At 40.2% G+C, this 22,921-nt stretch overlaps 1 protein-coding gene across 3 annotated transcripts in view; it reads right to left on the reverse strand.

The window, feature by feature from the left end:
* Positions 1-1,705: 1,705 nt before the first annotated feature.
* The window catches only part of COL12A1 (collagen type XII alpha 1 chain), a 117,414-nt gene continuing 96,198 nt past the window's right edge, over positions 1,706-22,921 (reverse strand). For 2 of the 3 annotated variants that reach the window (XM_043889868.1, XM_043889866.1), the window contains 13 exons: positions 21,940-22,026; positions 20,341-20,394; positions 19,167-19,262; positions 17,862-17,915; positions 17,458-17,511; positions 13,282-13,335; positions 11,814-11,885; positions 8,312-8,347; positions 8,147-8,213; positions 6,889-7,077; positions 5,874-5,942; positions 4,961-5,131; positions 1,706-2,761 (listed from right to left, as the gene is read on the reverse strand). In XM_043889868.1, the coding sequence (XP_043745803.1) occupies positions 2,586-2,761; positions 4,961-5,131; positions 5,874-5,942; positions 6,889-7,077; positions 8,147-8,213; positions 8,312-8,347; positions 11,814-11,885; positions 13,282-13,335; positions 17,458-17,511; positions 17,862-17,915; positions 19,167-19,262; positions 20,341-20,394; positions 21,940-22,026 (1,179 nt within the window). In that variant the 3' untranslated portion in view covers positions 1,706-2,585. Of the gene's footprint in view, positions 3,909-4,960; positions 5,132-5,873; positions 5,943-6,888; positions 7,078-8,146; positions 8,214-8,311; positions 8,348-11,813; positions 11,886-13,281; positions 13,336-17,457; positions 17,512-17,861; positions 17,916-19,166; positions 19,263-20,340; positions 20,395-21,939; positions 22,027-22,921 lie in introns of all 3 variants that reach the window. The other variant, XM_043889867.1, reaches the window with a different exon arrangement.

Below are 22,921 nucleotides of genomic sequence, written 5' to 3' on the forward strand. Positions count from 1 at the left end.
GTCAAGGCTGTATATTGTCACCCTGCTTATTTAACTTATATGCAGAGTACATCATGAGAAATGCTGGGCTGGAAGAAGCACAAGCTGGAATCAAGATTGCTGGGAGAAATATCAATAACCTCAGATATGCAGATGACACCGCCCTTATGGCAGAAAGTGAAGAAGAACTAAAGGGCCTCTTGATGAAAGTGAAAGAGGAGAGTGAAAAAGTTGGCTTAAAGCTTAACATTCAGAAAACTAAGATCATGGCATCTGGTCCCATCGCCTCATGGGAAATAGATGGGGAAACAGTGAGAGACTTTATTTTTTGGGGCTCCAAAATCACTGCAGATGGTGACTGTAGCCATGAAATTAAAAGACGCTTACTCCTTGGAAGGAAAGTTATGACCAACCTAGATAGCATATTAAAAAGCAGAGACATTACTTTGCCAACAAACGTCCATCTGGTCAAGGCTATGGTTTTTCCAGTAGTCATGTATGGGTGTGAGAGTTGGACTGTGAAGAAAGCTGAGCACCAAAAAATTGATGCTTTTGAACCGTGGTGTTGGAGAAGACTCTTGAGAGTCCCTTGGACTGCAAGGAGATTAAACCAGTCCATCCTAAAGGAGATCAGTCCTGGGTGTTCATTGGAAGGACTGATGTTGAAGCTGAAACTCCAGTGCTTTGGCCACCTCATGCGAAGAGTTGACTCATTGGAAAAGACCCTGATGCTGGGAGGGATTGGGGGCAGGAGGAGAAGGGGACGGCAGAGGATGAGACGGCTGGATGGCATCACTGACTCAATGGGCATGAGTTTGAGTAAACTCTGGGAGCTGGTGATGGACAGGGAGGCCTGGCGTGCTGCAATTCATGGGGTCGCAAAGAGTCGGACACGACTGAGTGACTGAACTGAACTGATGTTAGGATTTTAGGGCTTCCCTGGTGGTTCAGTCAGTAAAGAATCGACCTGCAATGCAGGACACTGCCTGCAATATAGGAGGCCAGGGTTCTATCTGATACTGATGAGGTGAGTGTTTCTCCCCACTTAAAGTGAAGACTTGAACTGGGATGGTCTCAGGGGTCTCCTTCAACTTTCAACTGTATGTATCAGAAATTACAGGTGAATACTATGAATTCGGTGACCTGGTTGAAACCTCCTAATCAAACAATGCAATCATTTATCATCTAGTCCTTTTGATCTTGGTCTCCAGGAAGTATTTAAACCTTAAGTTTTACTCTGTGGAAAATTTTCTTTCAATACTTCTTTCTTCAATTGATGTTGGTTCTTTCAAATGAACGTTGTTTTCTTTGGTATTTAAAATGATGTTATTGTATTCATAAAAGGTACAAAAAGAAGGTATCACTAAGGAATCACTCTTTTTGTAGTTAAACATGCTATTGGGTAAAGTATGGTATAGGAGATATGAGTAAGTGCATGTGAAATCATGTGACTTGTTAAAGGTTGTTTGGGGTCTCCTAGGATACTTAGTTGTTTTTCCACCAACACACACATCCTCTACATTCCTAATAAAGCCTTTGGAATCTTCTGGGCCTTTAAAGGCTCTCTCACTACTTTCTATGACTTCACCATATCATTAAAAATCTAACATTATTTACCATAATTTAATAGTAACAAGCTTTGTAACCGTATCCAAGGACATGAACTTGTTTGTTGTAACAACGGCCTGAATAGTCCCAAAGGACATTAAAGAAAACACATACCATGTCAAATTTTCAGTAGTTTTATTGAAAAATGCCTCTTTTGTTTCAGAAATAAATAATATAAGGCAGTGAAATTCACAATCTGCAGTTAAAATATAAAAGCAGCAATTCTATGTTCATAGTCTTGCAAACATTTTCCAACTGCTTTTGATAACTAAGAAACATTATGTTCTGGAAAAAAAAAGTTCATACTAAATATACAACACAAACATGCAATTCCATCTCTGCAGAATAATCTGCAATTTGGCATAAATGTTAGCGTGTCTAAAACAAGGAGGTTTAAGGCAATATGGAACTGTATCCAGTTGATACAATAACTTCAGCTACATGGCTTAAGGTTGGTGGTTTTTAAAAAAGAGATGTATAAGAGCATTCTATGCCCTAATGTATGACAGAGGATAGAAGAGGAAGATAAACAGTTGCAATAGAGTGACTTTTCCCTCTTTTTTGGTTTTACGAGGGAAACTGCTTGGATGGGGATGTAACTGAATTGCAGGTAAGTATTGGAAAAGACAAACTGCCCTCTCGAAATACACCGTCGCTCTGGGTTCCTGGACTTAAGTGCTTAAGAGTTTCACTGAGGCTGCCTGCTAGCTACCTAATTAAGGCACAAGGGACGTTCTCTCCCCGCAGCTTTTGTGAACAAAGGATCTTGCAAGCAACTTCAAGGGCAAAGGCAAAAGATTTCTACAGACTGCGCGGGCAGCGAGCTAGGCTTCCTGCAGGAACAAGATTCGCTAACAGTCAGAAAGGGTACTCTCCGATGAAGCAACGCCGGAAGAAACGTGGCAGGTAAGACGTCCACTGCTCCGTCTGACCTGTAAATGGGAATCCGAACACCTCCCCGCGGCCCGGCCGCGCTGCGCAAGCGCGCGGGATCAGGGTCACTGCCGGGGGCGGTGGGGCAGGGCGCGCCGCCAGCGCGCGTGGGGAGGGTGCTCGCCGGCCGGCTCGTCGGCGCCGTAGTCCTCGTACTCGTCCGCGGTCCGCTCGGGCTCCACCGGCACGATGAAGGGCTCGCGCTCGGGCAAGTAGGCCCCGCCCTCGGGCACGTAGGGCTCTGTCCGATTCAACATTACAGTTATGGCATGATTTGGAAGGAATACACACACACCAAAAGCTAAACCATGACCCGAGGGGACTGCACTCCAGTCTTAATCCCATGACTACAAAAGCAGAGAAATTACACCCTTCTGATTCCTTCCATTCGCAGAGAGAATTTGGTGATCTGAAATGGCACTTGTCTGTAACCTTCAGAGGTCCAGCAGTAAATAGAGTTATTGCACAAACACCTGGGAAGGGTCAGCGACTGGGCCAAAGAGAACCAACCTAGGTAGGAGTTTTTTGCAAATCCCCAAGTAACTTCATGACTTCGAATTTCTCAGTTCAGAGAACCACTGGGAAAGGTGAGGAGGTGATGGGGAAGTTATATTGGCTCCTTAAAACTGAACTCTGGAGGAAAGTCAATTATCACCAAGTAATATACAGTACATGACGTTTTCTGTGGCTGTCTGGCCCACAGCCTGAGTTAACAGCTGGTGGGTGAGGACCACCAGTGACAACAGCGAAACAGGAAGAAAAAAAGGGAGTCTGAACTTTTGGTTTGAAAAGGGCGATTACAAAAACCCAAATGAGAGTACATGTACATAAGGTAATCAGACACATCGCTAACAAGCAAGAGATGAGGAGATTCTAATTCGATGTTATTCCGGCAGAGAGCAAGCGGCAGGCAGAAGCTGATTGTAGAATTGTTAAGTGATTTTAGTGGACAGTATCACATACAAATCATTTACAAGCCATAATTAGTTTATTATTTACATAAGGTATTTCTCTTTAACCAGGTTAATCGTTTTTCCCAAAATGGCATCATCTCCCCGGTTAGTAGTTTTATTATGCGCCTCTTTCACCACTGAGGCTCCTCATGAGCTGTGTTTGAACTTTTTTTTTTAAATAATATTTTTCTACATTATTACTGAAATGCATCAGGCTTATAAACTACCACCACTGCTTTTGTCTCATTCAAGTTAGTATAAAGAGTCTCCACCCTCCTTTATGATGTCCACCCGGTTCGTTAACCAGATCTGTGGTGAGATTTCCATACAGACTCATTTTCTAATAAGCACGTGCGCAAACATCTCAGAAACAGGATTTTCATGTATTCAAACTGTAAGCAGCACTGGCGACTTAGAAAATTTGTTAGCCGGAACCTGAAACAGGTCAAAGATGATAGTTTTTAAAAGTTGAATTACTATGCAAAAAAAAAATATCTATACACATTCATCTAAGTATGTAATGGTTAAATTATATATGTATATATCCATATATTTCAAGTTACTCATACATACCAGAAGGCAGAGGTAATTCAAATTTCTTTTATAAAGAATGAAATTGCAATTTTTTGAATGGTTTGCATAAGAAATTTAAGATTCATATGATTATTTTTGGTCATATGTAAGTATGCACATAAATATATAGATATATAGATATTTAGATATTCAACTACTCATGCACTACTTGCTAGTAGCCAACCATATCAAACAGCAGTATCATTTTTAAAACTTGCAAGATGCTTGAGGGTGCATTGATGAAAAAGGTCACTGCTGACCACTGCCCACAGCATTAATTTTTTAATTTCTAGATCAGCATATTGCCTCTGTCCCCATATTCCCCAAATTCAGGCTTAAGAGACTTCTGCCTCCTGTAATTGTCAAATTGTCAAATATTAGAATTTTGTGACAAACTCTTGAAAAATTAGATCCCAGAGTTTATAAAACACTAATTCCATGGACAAAGTAAAATAGTGAAATATTTCCAATTGCCTCTACTATGTTATCAAATAGTCTGCCTACACATTAGATTCCCAAAACAAATTTTATATATATTCTTGGCATTCTACAGTTGTACTCAACAAATCCCTGTTCCCAACCTTTAGGCCAAAAAAAAAAAAAAAATCAATCAATAACATTCTTTGAACTATCAGGAGAAATAGAGAAGTTTATGTGGTAATTTGATAAATGCAGAAGTATAGAAAGGAGGAGAAAATAATTATTCAACTCCTATCAGTGAAATAATGTCATAAAATTAACATTGATTCTTTTGAGAGAGACTATTACTACATAATCAAAACACACAACTGAAAGAGTGGCTATCTTCAAGAAATCCTCGAATCAACTTTCCTTCAATCCTAGGGAACTTTATTTTCATACAGGTTTTTTTTTAATTCAGGTGAATTTGGGTCCTTATAAGGGCCACAACATACCTGGATAGCCTTGTCCATTGTATGGGATGCTGGCACATTGGGATGAGTCACAGTATCCAGGAGGACCTGGGGGGCCTCGGATACCTGAGTTTCCAGGACGACCAGGAGGACCTGGAGGACCTCTGGAACCTGTGGACCCTGGTGGACCAGTTCTTGATTCTCCTTGTGGACCTATTGTGGGTTTAAGACAAATATTGCCCCTCTTGTTAAATGCATCTCCTAAGGCAGTCAATAGTACTTTGGTACCTCCACTACTTCAAGACCAGATGAGTCTCTAGCATATGGTAAGAAAATATTTCCTTAGAAATTACCAGTATGAAGCAATGTTATTTCTGAATCTACTGATACTCACTCGTGGTTAACACAAATATAAAGATTTAACCTCCAGGGCTGACCATGGTTGCAAAGGACCTTATGGACCTTATGGTGAAGAAAACAATTCATTCTCAATCTAGTAAACAAAATGCATAGAACAACTATTCTTTCCTTCCAAAACCTCAATAAAAAAACCTGTGAATGAAATCTTGGGATGTGTCAGGATTTCTAACAAGGATATATTTCCTCAGTCTATTAGTCTATTAGCATCTTGAAGAACAGCGGAAGGAACAGGAAATGATGCCATCCTTAACAGCTGTGAGGCCAAACAAAACAAATAGGGGGAAAAAAAAAAAAGGAATCCCATAAAAAGAAAACAACATCTTTCTGTCACTAAAACTCAGACCCTCATATATTACACTTAGAGTAAATCTTAAATAGAATGTGCTGAAACTTTTTTTTTAAACAAAAAGAACATAAAAATGAGGAGGATCAAGAGGAACTTCTTGTTCAAATATATACCATGATGATTGGCCTGCCTGAAGCTAACAGGATGAGTTTGCGCCTCTGAGGAGGGCTGTGCGCTCTCAAAACCCACCTGGGGGGCCAGGCAGCCCTCGAGGTCCTGGAGATCCAGTACCCCTTTCACCTTTCTCTCCCGGCAAACCTAAGCAAGGATAGAATGGGAAAAGACAGAGGGAAAATTATCTGGAAAAATGTAGTTTTCATCGGAACCGATAATACTTGATTCAAGTAATTCATTTCCCTTAGTAAAAGCAGAACCCAATTTTTCACAGAAGTCCACTTTCTAAGCCAAAATTCTTTCTAGACATTTGTGTAATTCCAGGTTCATGGCCAAGAAACAAATCTGGCTACAAGTCAGGGGAAAAATTATTTGAAGAAAACAAACACATCGAATATATTATTTTAGAAACAGTAATTAAGAACAGAAATCTTGAATAAAGAATTAGAACCCACTGAAGACATCTCAAAGGTACCTCAGCTTCAGTGGCCCTATGAGGATGGCATCTAAACCATCAGAATTATAGAAGCATCTAGGTCTTCCCCAGAATGTTAACCACTACTTTCACAAAGTCAGTCCCCAGCATGCTGAAACATCTGGAATCAGATAATCTTGTTTTTCTCCTTTTCCTTCAATTACACTTATCTACCATGAAATTAAAGCCAAATAAACACATAAGACCAGTTCCAGACCCTGAGTAAAGGAACCAGAAGAATTTGGATCTAAAATCGTAAGGCAGCTTACATTCAGTTGCTGCCCAGCTCTTGCCAGTCAAAACAATTAATAAGGTTTTAGTGCCTGATTCCCTTTGCCAAGAAACAATTTTGCTCGCTAACAGCAACAATCAGAAAACGGCATTGTCTTGACAGAGATCTCCTGACAAAATCTTCCTGTTTTGGATAAGATAAGGATCTCTATAGCCTACAGCTGCCTAGAAAGAAAAACAGGTTCACGGATGCGTGGCTCTTCTGGGGCTGTCCAAACAAGACCAGCGTCATTGCCAAGCTCAGCCTTCCACGTGCTTTTCGACCCAGCTTCTACACTTAGAGATTCCTTCCTTGATGCCTAGGCAGCAGCCAAGAATGCCTACCTCGTTCCCCTGGGGGCCCCTGCATCCCTGGTGTGCCTGGGAAGCCGGGCCGCCCCCCAGGTCCTGGTTCTCCTCTGGCTCCTGCGCTGCCGGGGGGACCTGGGGGGCCTGGAGGGCCTGGCTGGTTGCGACTAGAGTGGTAATCGTTTGGAATCTGGTTCAGCATCTGATTGAATCTGTTCATCTGACCTGAAAATTAAAATAAGGGATGAGAACATGAAAGAGATTTCTCTTAGTATTTAGTGACATTCATCTCTGTTCCTGCCCCCTCCGGCAAACATTTTAATTAGAATCCCAACCCTAAAATAAAACACTCCAGTCATCCCAGACAAAATGGTCCCTGATAAGAACACCAAATACTGTCTAGTAAGCCATCAACATTACTCTAAACATAAAAGACTTGTGAAAGTTTAACGTGCTTCTGATATGAAGCCCCAAGGTTTTGCCCGATGATGTCACTCAAAGAGAACCTTTTTTTAAATTAAAAAATGACAGCATTTGTGTGTGTGTGCCTACAGCAGTGATAATCAGGCTTTAGTGTAAACTGGAATCACCTATGGGATACTTCAAACACTATAAATTTCTGGGTCTCATCTCCAAAGAGTGATTCACCAGATTTAGGGTGACCAAGGAACTAATTTCTCACACACAGCATCAGTGACTCTAAAGCAGGCGCTCCTCGGAACCACCCTGGGAGATAGCTGGCCTAAAACTTCCGAAAAGGGAGGCCTTGAGTTGGAGGTCACACTCAGTTTGCAGGCACTGTGCCTTATCACTTAATAAATTTCGTGGAATAAGGAGAAAGAGTCCGTGAATCAAAAGGAGGCAATAGAAAGTTCCCCATCAACGTGGACTTTTCAGGATCAAATTAATCTCCACGGTCCTCCTTCCTTAAGAGTTAGTAAAACTCAAACAGCATAACTTAAGAGATGCAATGATTGCTGCTTCAGTGGATACCCAGTAAAAAAATCCTAATATTGAAACTGAAAGGCCCTTTTAAAATGTGATTTTGTATTAGACCGAATATAAGGATAACGGGCTATTATTTTACTTTGGGTTACTGTTTTATCTTGATGACAATCATTAAAATATCATCCACTTTATCTAACAGGATACAAAACTGACAATGTATAAAAAGAAGAGGTTGTGAAAATGAAATAGCAACATTTATCTTAGAAAGTATATATCTTAGAAAACACCCTGCATTTTCCTGCAATTCACTTAAACATGCATATATTCAAAGGAAAAGAAATTTTACCACTTATCAATTGTTCACAGACTTGTCTTGCAACTGCTCGCATCATGTTCTGGGAAGCGATGTCTCCCTAGTGAATTAAATCAGTAAGTATGATCAGCATAGTTCCAGAGTTCAATGTTTAACACACAAAATAAACTTGTAAGTCAAATTTTAAGAAATACATACTCTATCGCCTTTCTCTCCTTTCAATCCTGATGGACCCTGAAATATAGGAATTTCAGATATTACAAACTGACAAACATGGTCTAAAATGACTTCTGAATGGACATGATGAAAGACAGCAAGGTCTATTTTCTAACAAATTAGCAAAATCACACATCGTGTTCACATTCAAGTTACTCACCTTTTGCTTGTCTGTAAGAAGGAATCTAATCTGTCTCCCTGTCTCCCTGTCTCCCTCTCTCAGAAGCAGATGTCCTCCAAAATAGTGCTGAGATGTGCATTTTATGATCACGTTTAGAAGTTATGTATTGTGCCTGCATTTTATGATGCCCATTCACAGTAGAGATCTGGAACTGAAATACATGTCACATTGCCCTTGCTTCTATTCTACCTTTTTTTCATGTCACTATGGCTAGGGAGCTCAGCTGACTATTGTAGGTTAATCTTGGTTCAGTTCCAGTAAGAACCCATAAGATCTCGTAATAGTAAGACCTTCCATCAATTCCCTAACTAAACATGCATCTCTAACTTCTAGTGATTTTGTGCCTTGGATATGAAAGGGCTACATGCCTCAATTACCAAAGAACTTAACCCAAATGCTGGTCCCACATCCAAACACAACTACAGAATTTGTTGTTGTTGTTGTTCAGTTGCTAAGTTGTGTACAACTCTCTGCGACCCCATAGACTGCAGAACACCAGGCTTCTCTGTCCTCCAGTATCTCCCAGAGCTTGCTCAAATTCACATCCATTGAGTCAGTGATGCCATCCAACCATCTCGTCCTCTGCCGCCCCCTTCCCTGTTCTGTCAGGCTTCTCACTGGCCACAAGAACACCTTGGAAAAAGTCTTCCTTCTAGTGTAAGAAGTTTTTGTCTTTCTGTATATCTCCAGGCTACCCCCTGAAAGGAATACCCACACCACTGACAAATTTGACGTTCAGATAACATCCCAAACTGCATCTTACCGTCTCCAAGACTTTTGCCTCAACTCCTCAACATCCATCCAACTGGTCTTCCTTTCTCCCACTTTTGCCCCTTTCGAGCCTGTTCTCCACAAAGAAGCCAGACTGTTAATTTAAGAGGAAAATCGGCCCATGTCACTCTCGGCTCCAAGGGCTTCTCATCACACTTATTCTAAGTGTGGGCTGGGTGGGCCACATGATGGCCTCTGCCCAGCTACCTGACCTCGCCTCTCCTCACTTCCTTCGCTTCAGGTGCTCAGATCTCTCTGCTGTTCCATCCACATGCCCCACTCACCCTCCCTCAGCCTTTGTTCATCTTTCCCCACACCTGGAATGATGTTCCCGCGGATACTCCCAACCTCACTGCACCTGCTCGGACAGGCTCCCTGACCGCTGCATCTGAAATAGCCCATTCACACCACCATAATGAGCCCCTGACCCCTTACTCTGTGCCTCTTTCTTTCATATCACTCATCATCACCAGAAACTATATTATGTATTTACATTTTTGGTCTGTATCCCCCACTAGGATCTCCGTGAGGGCAAGGACTTCGCCCTGTTTATGGCTTTATCCAGACCCTAGAATGCCAACTAGCACAGTTAGGCACCAACCAAAGGGTGCTGAGTAAATGAATAAAAACATTCCATCAGCAGTTCTTGGCAACATCCACTATACAACATCAGGTATTATATACGTTAACAGAAAGACAACTCTGCATACAAGCACTAATGACAAGCTAACAGCGGTTGAGCTAAGTTCCCTGCTAAGACCTTTATACATGCAACTGCTAGTTTTGGTTTTAGAAACTAAACGTAAATAGAAGAGAGAAGAAAAGGAGAAGTAATTTACCACCTTAAAAGGATGGTTAAAGGACGGGAACGGGGTAGATAACGTCCAGATAAATGTCACCAAACTGTAGTTCGAAGAAAAAGTGGAGCCTGACTCTCTTTACCAAAAGTATTCCACTCTCATGGAAACATTATTTAGCTTGGAGCCTTTTGTAAATTTCAGGGAATCTTTTTTGCATTAACTGCTACTTTGTTCCCCTTTTTTTTTTTAATTTAGTGCCTCTCTGAGATTGGTCTAGTATATATGATTTAGAACTCATCTTTATTGCCAGTATCTTGAGATCTCATTTCAAGTAAAGGAAGTAGACATTTCTTTCAGGTTTCTAGCTGCAGCCATCAATTACATCAGTGATATTCTTATGTTAGACTCTATTTTGGTCATTATAAAAAGAAATAGAATCCTGAATGGGTTGAAAAGTTCTGTGTACTTTTAACTGCTCTTGTGAAGTTTCTGCCATGATTTATTAATGAAAAGAGAGTAATAAAGTCATGTGCTAGAGTATACACAGAGTATGAGGCATATCAGGAGGCCTTTCATCTTTACGCTGCTTGCTTAATTTTATGTAAACGTAGAAGGCAGGCCATGTCACATAAAGATTCTACCCTAAGTTAGTTTGACATTAAACTGTTTTTTTTTAACTTGGGTTTATACTTTTTTTTTTAACTTGGACAATACTTAAGAAGAGAGAAGTTCCATTCAGAGAACAGCTCTGATAGGCATGCCATCACTAATGTCGGACTTCATGACCTTTGAAATAAATTTTTATATTTCAGAATTCTACTCAGACAAAAAGCTGCTTAAAATACATTTATTCTTCATAGACACAAATAGGGGAGAGCTTGTAAGGAAGAATATGGAGCCCAACAGTCATTACAAATATGTGCTCAGTTATGTCCGACTCTTTGCAACCCCATGGACTACAGCCCGCCAGGCTCCTCTGTCCATGAAATTTTCCAGGAAAGAAAAATGGAGGGGATTGCCATTTCCTACTCCAGGGGATCTTCCCGACCCAGGGATCAAACTCCTGTCTCTTGCATTGGCAGGCAGATTCTTTACCACTAGCACCACCTGGGAAGCATTCAGTTTTGGAGATACAAATTTGAAAATAGAAGATATGCATTAGACCAGCTCAACTATTATTTTAACCAAAACATCTGAAAAACAGAAAGGTAAACTGGATATGAGTTGGAGCAGGGCAGTGTAAAAAAGTAAGATAATGGATTAGATAAATTATTTTAATTCTGGGGCTAATACTCTAGCATCCTCAACAGAAGGGCAAAGAGTGAGTGGCAGGGCTACAGGACGCTCACAAAGGGTTAACTTCTGCAGAGCATCCATGGAGGCGCCATGCACCATCATGTGTTTTTCTATCTTAAGCTGCATACCGCTCCTAAATAAAAAGAATGATTCTGCTGACCCAGCTCTGAGTGTTTATACAGTGCAGAAATATGTGTCTTGGCTCATAATCCCATTCTCCTTTTAAAGAAACCCTATGACCACAGTTTTCATCCCAGAATGTTATAACTTGGAGAGAAAAATTTTAGAACTAGTACCAAGTTAAATCCATGGGTTTAGCATAGTTTCAACAAATGCTTCAAACGTATTACGGCAGAGATAACATAAATACGCCACAGTTTTGCAGTCTCTTCGTCACTCACAACGGAATGACTAGGCGTGCAAGCCATCCACTTACTGGTCTGCCGTGATCTCCCGGCTTTCCTGGTTTCCCACTTGGTCCTGTGACTCCTGGAGAGCCTGGGCTTCCCTGATACACATAGGCAGAGAAACAAAAGGTTACCATGAAAGAGGAATCCCATGTGAAGGAAACTAACAAAGCGCGGAGGGTTTTGAAAGCTTTCAGCATATTAAGGAAGAGTAAAATCAAATTTAAGATAACATGGAGAAAAAAAAATCTTGAAAATTCCTATTCAGTCTTTATGGAGTGTATAGTTGAAAAATACATTTGAAACCATTTGAAAAATATATATACATATACTGTTTTTAATCAGTTTCACCATTCACAGACTGGGATCCTAGTAAATTGGCTACCAAGTGAATTTACAGAAAGCAATTTCTGTTCGTTTATTTCTGTTATCAAAATAGAAAACACATCAAAAGACAAGAGCGAAAACTTTGTTTGGGGAAGAAATTGAGAAGATATCTGAGCACCATGTGGTGGAGTTCCCCTTACCTCCAGGAAGTCGGAGCTCAGCCTAGAAACTCACTTTTTCTTTGGTGCATTCGAATAAAGCATAATTCTCTTCTGTCGTATCAGCACCCTCAACCCCATCAAAACCATAAGAATTTCTCCCTTTTAGCACAGCTTTAAGAAACTTTAGCCATAGTTTAGTCTGTGGGGTCGCAAAGAGTCCAACACGACTGAGCGACTTTCACACAGCCATATTTTAGTAAAATATTTATAATATTGCTAGTCAGTACATTATCTTCTAAAGCTAAAATTTCCTTAAAATGGAATCATCAGATTTCTATAAAACAATTCTTTATTCATCAATCATATAAAGGTTAATCTCTGTAGTAAATACTTTAAATGAAAGTTTACTGTACATTTTCAACTCTACTTGAGTACATATATATTAAACATACATCATTCCTATCCAGCCAGAAGCCATGAAGAGCATCAGTTACCTCCAACAATGTAATTGCTATCTCACCTGGATGCAGATATACAGATACTTCTTTCAGAGTCAATGGCCTCAGTAATTTTCCCAAAGATCTTAATTAGAAAACTTACTCAATAAGAATTACATCCTTTGAATGACTTAAAGCTGTTCTGTAATTAATATCCTTAAAATTCAAATATCATAAGCTACAGACTCTTAAAATTCTAGAATAGGAAATGACCAGCAAGATCATAAAACCCACCACTTAATGTACACAATGAAGGAACTGGGGCACTAACCAGTTAAGAGATATTTTTCTGTTTTTCAAATATAACTTGATTAAACAGAAAGACTATTTTAACACATCTGTTTTCTCTAGCCGATTTTGATTTAGGAGAATAAAAACAAGCAGGTCCCTCAACAGTGCGGTCCACAGCACAAATGGAATATGCCTCAAAGGTCAGGTTTCTGAACTTTTTCCTAGCAAGTGGGGGTAGGGAGTCAGGACAGGGAGATGACTGTCACCCATTCCATTCTTACCGGTGGCCCAGGGGGACCCCTGGGTCCCATTGCTCCATCTTTTCCAGTAAAGCCCTATTGTAAAAATGAAATAAAGTGTGGATTAGTGAAATAATGACCAGCCAAAACGGAAAGAAACTAAACAGGATGATAAAAGTGACAGGTGAGAGATTTAACCCAATTGCAGGTAACTTTTCAATATAAAGACAAATATGCCCCCAAAAAAATGCTTTCCGTTTAAGTTATGCCTTTAACTGAATAATTCAGTTCTAAACTCAGTCATTTATAGGGTTACAAATAAGATCATTTTAAGAATCAAACTAGTCTTCTCCAAAGAAGGCAGTTTCCTATTATGAAGATACTGCCTTTTGCTTTTTTAAGCGTATAAAGAACTCTACAGGAAGACTAGCCCTTTCTACTGAAAAGTCAACGTCCACGAACTGGCCTGGGAAGGATCAAAATAGGATGAAGGGAATGTTGTTGAGGAAACCAGGTGACGTCATAGAAGATGCAGGAGAGGCCAACCACCTGGTGAGAAAACCCTCTTCCTTGCTTCCAGGCAGCCAGGACAGGACCACTGTTGCTTCACTCCTGGGTGATTTCTCTCCTCCCCTCCAAGAAAGAGGCAAAACTACCTTAACTCCACCACTCAAAAGAAAGGAAACCCTCAATCTTCACTTAATTGTTTAGTGGTCCATCTCTCCTCATCTCACAGACTAGACCTATACCGGGTCAGGTTGAGAGGAGAGATCTACCCAGGAGTAGCGGGCATCTCTGTGCGGCTTGCACAATGCCAGACGACCTCTGCCTGGAATGAGTCACTCACTGCCCGCCTAGTATTCATCCCAAGTGCGGACCTCTGAAATCCGGCCGAGGATTTCTGAGTCAGGCAGTTTTTTATGGTTGCTGCATTCCTCTGTCAAAGGAAATTTTTGCCTCCTTTGAGAATAAGTGATAATTTTATGCATATTCTTGGATCCTAGCAAAAAGTCAAGATCATTTGGATCACTGCCTGCATTAAGTGGACTCCCATTGATTTTACAAAAGAGGAAGTTTAAATTATTTCTTTAAAATTGCATTAGAAATAGTCTGTCCTTTCAAAAAAACTCAGAAACTTATAGAGATAAACATTTCAGACTGGTTTCTGGAAGATCCAGCCCTGCTTAACAAAAAACAGACTCTAAGTTCATCTGATGTAACATCAACACCACTCCTGGGAGCCACTTAAGAAGCAAAAATGCTCTGAGTATGGTTCGGACAGTTGAATGTCATCTAAATTTCCTCCAACCACTGTGGAAAACACTCTTTTTTTTTTATTTTTTAATGTAAATATCATGTCTATGAATAATCCTCCTTCAGTCATTCTAAGAACTTCCTGACCAATCATTTTCTCTGTTTTCCTTGCTTTATTGAGCTATAATTGACAAAATCGTATATATTTATGGTGTACACGTGATGTTTTGATACATGTAGACATTGTGAAATGATTACTACAATCAAGGTAACACACCCATCATCTCACAGAGCTATCATTTTTTATGTAGTGAGACTATTTAAGATACACTCTATTAGCAAATTTCAAATACATACTATAGTATTAACTGTGGTCATCAAAATGTACATTAGATCTCCAGAACTTATCTGGCATAACTGAAACTCTGTATTGTCTAACATCTCCCCATTTCTCCTTCTTTTTCAGCCCCTGGCAGCCACCTGCTTCCAGGAGTTCAGCTTTTTTGAGATTTCATACATAAGTGAGATCATGTGGTATTTCTTTCTGCGCTTTGCTTATTTCAGGTGGCATGTCCTCCAGGTTCAAGGTTTATCCGTGTTTTGGGAAATGATAGCATTTCCCTCTTCTTTTAAGACAGAATAATATTCCATTATATACATTAAACATATATTCATATATTAAAATATCACACCTTTATCCACTCATCCATGGGCAGACAGTTAGGTCTAACCAGTCATTTTCTCTTAAAAGTAACATTTACCTAAATTGGGATGAGGCGGATTCTATTCTGGTGACCTCAGAAGGGCTACCACTGAGCCATCTGCAGAACTTTGTGCTGCAAATTTTTTTTCCTTTTTTTTACTTTCCATTTTCAAAGCTGCAGCAGCTATTGCTGCTTCCCTCCATGGGAGGGTGGCCAAGAGGACCTGTGGTTGCTTTCACAGACGCACGTGTATGACTTGCCTGAACCTGTACTTGTCTTGCTACTTTCTAACAGTCCCCAAAACTGTGGCTCATTTGAAAATTGATCTGAGCTGAAGGCAACCCAAGCCTCTTGCCTCTGACAACTCCATCCAGGTAGGACATCTTCCTTCATCACCATGGTCTTGGGCGTGAGCTTTATTCTCTTCTGTCCCACCACAGGTTTCAAGTTTCTTCCTTCCTTCCTTTCTTTCTTCATCCCTTCCTTCCTCTCTCTGTCTCCCTTTCTTTCTCTTTTGGCTGAGATGCCTGCACCCAAAGTCTAACTTTCCAAAACTGTTTATGTTCCATCAGCCGTGACTCCTACTCTCAGCTGTAGTGACAGGAAATTGAGTGGTAGGTACAAGGCTGTGATGGAAAAAAGATGAATAATTTCCTGAAAACTTTCCTCACTCTCAACATGAGGGTCTTGGGTTGCCTCACCACAAAGCTGGATTCACAGATTAAAATGCAAGAGTGAAAAACACCGTCCTTCCCACCCCTTCACTTTTCAGGGAAGCAGTGATGGCGGGGATGGCTGCCTGACCGCCACCTCAGAAGGAGCGTGTTGATGGGGTGGGCACTGACCACCCAGTGAGTCTGCATGGAACCCATGCTGAAGCACGTGCCAAGCCAACATGCCTTCCGCAGTAGCGGTGGCAAGGGAGGCAGCCCATCATTACTTCTGTTTTGTTTTGTTTTTTATTTTATTGGAGTATAATTGATCTACCATGTTGTATTTCATTTCTGTTATACAGCAAGATGACTCAGTTATACATATATATTCTTTTTCATATTCTTTCTTATCATGGCTTATCATAGGACATTGAACTATATTTAATATCCGTCATTACTTCCTGAATGTGATATTTTTGGTTTTGTTGACTGATTGCATAGGCTGACTGATCACCCTTGCAATATCATTGTGGTCCTTTATTATGAGACAAGAATTCAAATAAAACTAGAGTGCCAGTCTCAAAAGAGTCAGAAGAATATGTATAAGTACCAGTGGGTCCCAGGCTCCCAGAGAACAGTTTTCTCTTTGACCTCATTTTCTCATAAACTTAAGAGTAGGCATTGGAGCAAATAAATTCCATTGGCAAATCATCCAACATTTGGTATTATCTGGGCAAAACTTTGCTCCATCCGATTGACCCAACTCTTCTGCCCCATGGGGTCTTGGAGGTGTTAAGGTTAACAAATCAACGCATGAGTGACAACTATTACAGCTCTGGCCCTCTCAGAGCCTGCTGCTAGTCTTGTGGTTTTGACTTGATTAGTCAGAATATAGACAACACTCAGACTGCTGTCTAAACTAGAAGGTGCTGAAGTCATTAGTGCCTTGGTTCTGAGCAGCTCTAAAACCTTCTATTAAAGCGTCTGTGGTCTCCTATGAAACCAAATGTTTCTGTAACGTTAAACAGAGCACAGAAGCCACTGTGCTTCTCATCTACTTGTCCTAGAAAAAACTGGGTCTCCTGCACTGATCTCCTCATAACTCAAGAACAGACCTGAGATCTGCCATAAATGAGCACAATTCCTACTAAGTTCCAGTTGCTATCCATCACAGAGGCTGCAGATGGTATCTGAGTTCTAAAGGTGTAGAAAAGATGTCCCTGACCACATACAAAGTGCCACGGGAATCAAGACTATTCTTAGAGCTACATAAAAGATGCCTCATAAAAAATTATTAATTTTCAGATTTAACACAATTTTCTAGGATTCTTGAATCTCTTCCCAATGAACCAAAATTCACTGGTTTCTGAGTATGCTGAATTTTTTTAAATTTCCAAAATTCTAACGACTCATTTAAAGTCCCACCATTTTGTTTCACAGACCTTGAGATTGCCCTGGTGTCAGCTGGCCCACTGATATTAGCTTTCCTGCCTCCTATGAGATATGTGAACTCTGCATTTTCAGCCACACCAACCGAACTATGGGGGGGTTAATTAATAGGCAATAATCATGTCCAATGTTGTTAGAGGCCGCACAAGAACACTTACTCTGTCTCCTGGAGGGCCCATTGGTCCTGGTGGGCCAGGTAATCCTGGAGTTCCCTACACAAAAGGAAACAAACAAGAAAACACGGTGATAAACTTCTTGTGTGGGGAAAGGAATTTGTGTCCTTCTCCAAAATGTTTGGGATAAAAGTGCAGGGGCTCTGCGAAGGAACAGAAACTCAGTAGCAAGCGCAGAGCCAGCCCGCGAGGGAGACGCTAGCTCAGTCAACAAGCCCAGACCTGACTGCACAGCCCCAGCCTGAAGCCTCAGGCCAGGCGACGGAATGGAAAACGGCCAGGCTTCTGCTCTGCGGCTTAACCTTGGTTCACCTTCTGAGGCACTACGAGGGCAACTTTGCAAAGAACACTTGACAAGTCAAGAAAAGGCAAGGTGAAGAACAACTCACAGTCCGGCCTGGAAGTCCTGGCTCTCCGGCATCGCCCTTCATTCCCTGGCGACCCTGGAGCAAGCAGTGGGAAAACAGGTCTCAGCATTTTACAGAAATTAAGTGAAAAAGGAAGACGTGAGTCATTCCTGAAATCTCTATCACTTCATAAATCCAATGAAGCATATTTGTGAAGGGAGATGAATAAATTATTTTGGGGACTGATGCTCACTTTTTAAACTAGAAATGCTGTTATAATTTCCATTTATCGTGTTATGGGATCATTTTATATAATCATGGGATAATATGCCTTTCTTTTAAAAGAACCCAAGTTGAAGGGAAAACTATTTTTATTATTTAACATATTTAATTTGGTGCTAATTGTAATGGAGAGTCAATGAAATGTAATATAATTTTGTTCTTTATAACTACATGCTAGAAGACACTTGTTAATAGGCAGATCTGAATTAAAGCTGATAATTTAATAGTAGTAATAAGAAAATAAATAGAAATAAAACTCCCCCAAACTCCCCTGTGGATATACGAAGCTAAAAGTAGATGCATTCAACCCTGTTCCTTTTTTATAGCTGCACTGAGAGGTATGCAGAATCTGAGTTCCCTGACCAGAGATTGAACCTGTTCCCCCTGCAGTGGAAGCTCAGTCTTAATCACTGGACCCCTAGGGAAGTCCTGCATTCAACCCTTTTGAGTGAAAAGAAAAACCCAGTTCTTTCAAATGTTTCATTTCTAGCTATATCTGATATAGATTATTTTTTTCTCTAAATGCTAAAAAAAGGTCTTTAAAGGGAGTTTAGACCTAAATTTAAAACTATGTAATTATCTGAATTCTTATTCATATGCTATATTTGTTTTATTTTAAAGTATAGAAAAAAGTAGTTAAATAAAACACCAGCCTCAAAAGGTAAGACACTTCTCCTAAGTTCAGATTGGCATTTGGAATAAAACAAATTTTTATTGAAGTAATGACCTAGATAAATAAGTCATAAATATCAGACAGAACCCCAGGGCCTGCCACAGACTCAAAGCCATTTCAAAGCTTTCAGGATATTAAAGGATATTTGCATTACTTATTAAAATAATTTTTAAAGGTCAAAGAAGTAGCAACAATTTTTCCTACAGTTACATATTATTACATATGCTATTTACATATCTGAAATTATAGTCACAGGAAGTCATCTCAATGACTAAACTTGTTGAGTTTTCTGAAAAAACACTGGAATTTGGCAAAATAGAGTAGAAAATGTTCCAGTTAAATTCAACATTAATCCACCATCCTCATTTCATACAGAAAGTCTTTGTGCTTACTTGTTCACCGGGAATAGAGAGGCCATTGGGTCCCTGAGGGCCTGGAGGACCCTGGGGACCAGGAGGACCTGTATCTCCACGAGGACCGGGGGGCCCCTACATACAGAACAGAGAAACAAGCAAAGTCACAGACTGTCCTTCCAGGGCTGTCTTCACAACTCTAAGATACCAATCAGAATCTCTGCAAACGTTTTAGAAATCATCGCATTTATTGGGTTGACCAGAAAACCCAAACGAAGTTATTGGCCAACCCAGTATAAAAGCATTTATTAATGTCATCCCTTTCTTCCTTTGACTACTCACTAAAAGAATTAGAAAGTACAATAAATTCACAAGAGCACTTAAATTTCCAAACCTCCCATTTTAACAAGGGAATAGGTTTCTTAAAAACTAAAATACATCAAATATATTTATATATCTATAGTCCTAAATTCATTCAGAGATCAAACCTCACAATTCACTAGATTTGATTTCTTTTAAGCTGGTCCTGATTCCTCTGAGACTTGGGCTGATTTCTGGGACTAACACATGTCTACATCAAGAAAGGAAAGAGCAGGTACATTCACTCAATGTTGGAGCTTCTTTGCAGGGTGTCCAGGTGGAAAAGGACAGACCTGGAGTTAGACAGACCTGGGTCAGCACCCCAGCCTCACTTTCCTGAGTTAGCTTAATGACAGTATGACAAAAACTACACATCACCTTCATAATACATCCTCCCAAGATGCTGGAGTTGTCTTACAGAGACAGTTTTGAACCGGTAGAAGAGGCCAGTGACCCCCAGCGAAGGCAGATGTGGCCGGCTTGGCTCTTTCTCTGAGAGAGATGAACCCTCCCCAGCTCCCTCTAGTGGGACTCTGCTCCTTGAGGGGGGTCTTCCAGCTGATGGCCAGGTCTCCCCCTCTGCTTGCCCATATGAGAGCAGAGCCCTTAGGTGCTTCTCTAGGTCTCTCATGGGCAATTCCCACTTCAGTGACATCCCCTGTACATTGCTTTATCTGACTAATCTAATCTACCATTTTGACATCCAGAGGCAAGACAGAGATCATTATATTGCCTAAGGCTCACTAAACTTGAATCAACTTGCTCAAGGTCACATTACCCTGTGAGTGGAAATTTGAATAACGAGACTTCAACATATAGGTGAAAATGTAAATGCACTCTAAAATATACTTACAACTGCCCCACTGACACCTCTTTCACCTCTCGGACCTTTAGCACCAGGTCCTCCCTAAAATACACAGAGCACATTTTAGGGTGAACATAGGAAACTAGGAAGAAGCTGATACATAAAAATTGCTTTAAGAAGCAGCGCATACTCCAGACAACCAATACTACTACAGATATTTATGAAATATGGAAGTAAATACTTTCTATCATACAAATGTGTGGGAAAGGAGAATTTCAAAACATTCTTAAGGATCTCATTTTTATATTCTGATCTTTCCTTAATTGTTAGCAAATTTTGAAGTTGATTTGAAAATTTGAGGTTTACTAAAAAAAAAAGCATTAAATACAATATTTAAGCATTTCTAAGGAAAAAAATCTATTTCAGAATTATATGAGTGTATTCTTCAGGGAAAATAATATGCAATAAGAAGACTCTCTCAGAATCTCAGAACATGTAATTTAGTAATAGGAATTAAGAGACCTGTTCACTGAACAAAGAGGAAATAAACATGATACTGACATGTTATCTTACAATTAGGAAAAAAATTCCTACTTCTCAAAAACATCGAAGGTGGGAGGGGGGATCGAGATGGGGAATACATGTAAATCCATGGCTGATTCATGTCAATGTATGACAAAACCCACTACAATATTGTAAAGTAATTAGCCTCCAACTAATAAAAATAAATGAAAAAAAAAAACACATCGAAGTCACATCCAGGGTATAATTTTATGATTATAAATATAAGTCAGGTAAGTCACTATTAATTAAAGAAAATAAATGATGTTAATTCCAGATATATTTTGATTCCAAATATGAGGAGCTGGTTTGTAATTAACCTAAAATCAATTTACATTATTTGTTAACAACCATGCATAGTAAAATCTGGTGTTCTAAGACTCTTCAAGCTGTTTCTATGTTAATTAACCCATGTTCTTAAAAGAGGTCAATAAAGCTTAGTGGTACCACTTCCATTCTGAAAAGCCAGCCCAGGTCACATGTAATTGATCAACAGGATCTAACACTGTACTCTTCAATGTTTTGCATTGCATTTTATTGGTCTCCCCTCCTACCCCTATAGAAAGACCTGGTCAGTCTTCTCACTCAGGTTATTCCTAACCCCAACACTTTCACCCAGAGTTTATGATATCATCACATACATAAATTATCCTCTATATGTTATTCTATGATATGCTTGTTAATAGCATACACATATCCTAGGCTCTAAAGATTTTTGGGGTCAGCCTCTCAATCATGGCTCCATAACACAGGTACAAGAAGCTTTCAGGAGATGTAAGGAATCTTCAAAATCATGTAATTACAGAGAGAAACCCAAATCCAAATCTTGAAAAGCTCTTGAATGCTAGCCCATATCATTCATTCTCATGTGAGTAGAGAAATGTGTTCAAATGCTTTAAGATTTTCTTCTGGATTTACTCCAGTTCAGATCTCAAGATGTGCTGTGAAAATGGTCTGCAATTCATCTTGTTCTGTCCTAGAACACACCAGTGGCTGGAAGCATTTTATCCGCAACACACTGACCAAAGAATAATTATGCCAAAGATTTAACTGGAAATACTAGAAGGACTATTTCAGTTTCCTTACTGCAGGGCCGGGGGGTCCCGGGGGTCCAACGCTGTCCTGTGTACATGTGCAAGCATTCGGAAGAGCTGGGCATTTTGCTTCATCTCTCTGAAATTTGGAAAAGAATATTTATCTCCGAATTGAAAGTAAACACAGCCGCTTATCCTCCACACCCACTTATCTTATACACACAGGGAAATCTATTTCCCAACTTAAAGGAATAATTTTTAATTATGATTATAAAGTCTTACACCCAATCTTGCTATGCCCCTTTATGTCTTTAAAAGTTTTGCTTTAGGAAATGTCACATAAGATATGTTTATAAAACTATCATCAGGACCCCTGGTAATTTAATCCAATTCTCTCTAGTCTGGTATCAGAGAAATGCTGAGTGTTTCAGATATGGATGCCCATTTCATTCAGAATAAAATTTAAAGTCCCTTCCAGAGCCTACGGGCCTCATACGGTCTGCAAAACAGCACCCCACCACCTTGCCCCCCTGCCCACCGCCCACTACCTCCTCTCTCCTTCACTCTGCCCCAGCCCCCCTCATCCACTTCTTGCTTCTCAGATGTTCAGGGCACCTTGTGGCCTTAGGGCCTTTGCGCTTACAGTCGCCTCTCGTTGGAATGCTCTTTCTCCATTATCCACGTTGCTTGTCCCCTCACTTCACTCAGGTCTCTGCTTAAAACTTACCTTATCCCTGAGGGCTGAGGGTACTCACCTGGCTACCTGTCCTTGTACCCTGGTTTGTTTTCTCTCTATTTCTTTTACTGGATAACACAGTATACACCTACTTATTAACTCCTCCTCTCTCTCTGCCTTTCACTAGAACATTCCCTTTCACTGCTATAACCCCAGCTCACAGGATAGTGCCTGGACTATAAGAGGTGTTCAGTAAGCATTTGCTGAGTAAATAATGCACACTCATTGTGTGGGTGTGTGCAGCTCACTATTTGCCTAGAACTTCAAATCCTTCATCAGCATTCAACTTTGTAACCAT

This window comes from Cervus elaphus, chromosome 28, assembly GCF_910594005.1.
Source record: "Cervus elaphus chromosome 28, mCerEla1.1, whole genome shotgun sequence".
In the NCBI taxonomy this organism is placed as follows: domain Eukaryota; kingdom Metazoa; phylum Chordata; class Mammalia; order Artiodactyla; family Cervidae; genus Cervus; species Cervus elaphus.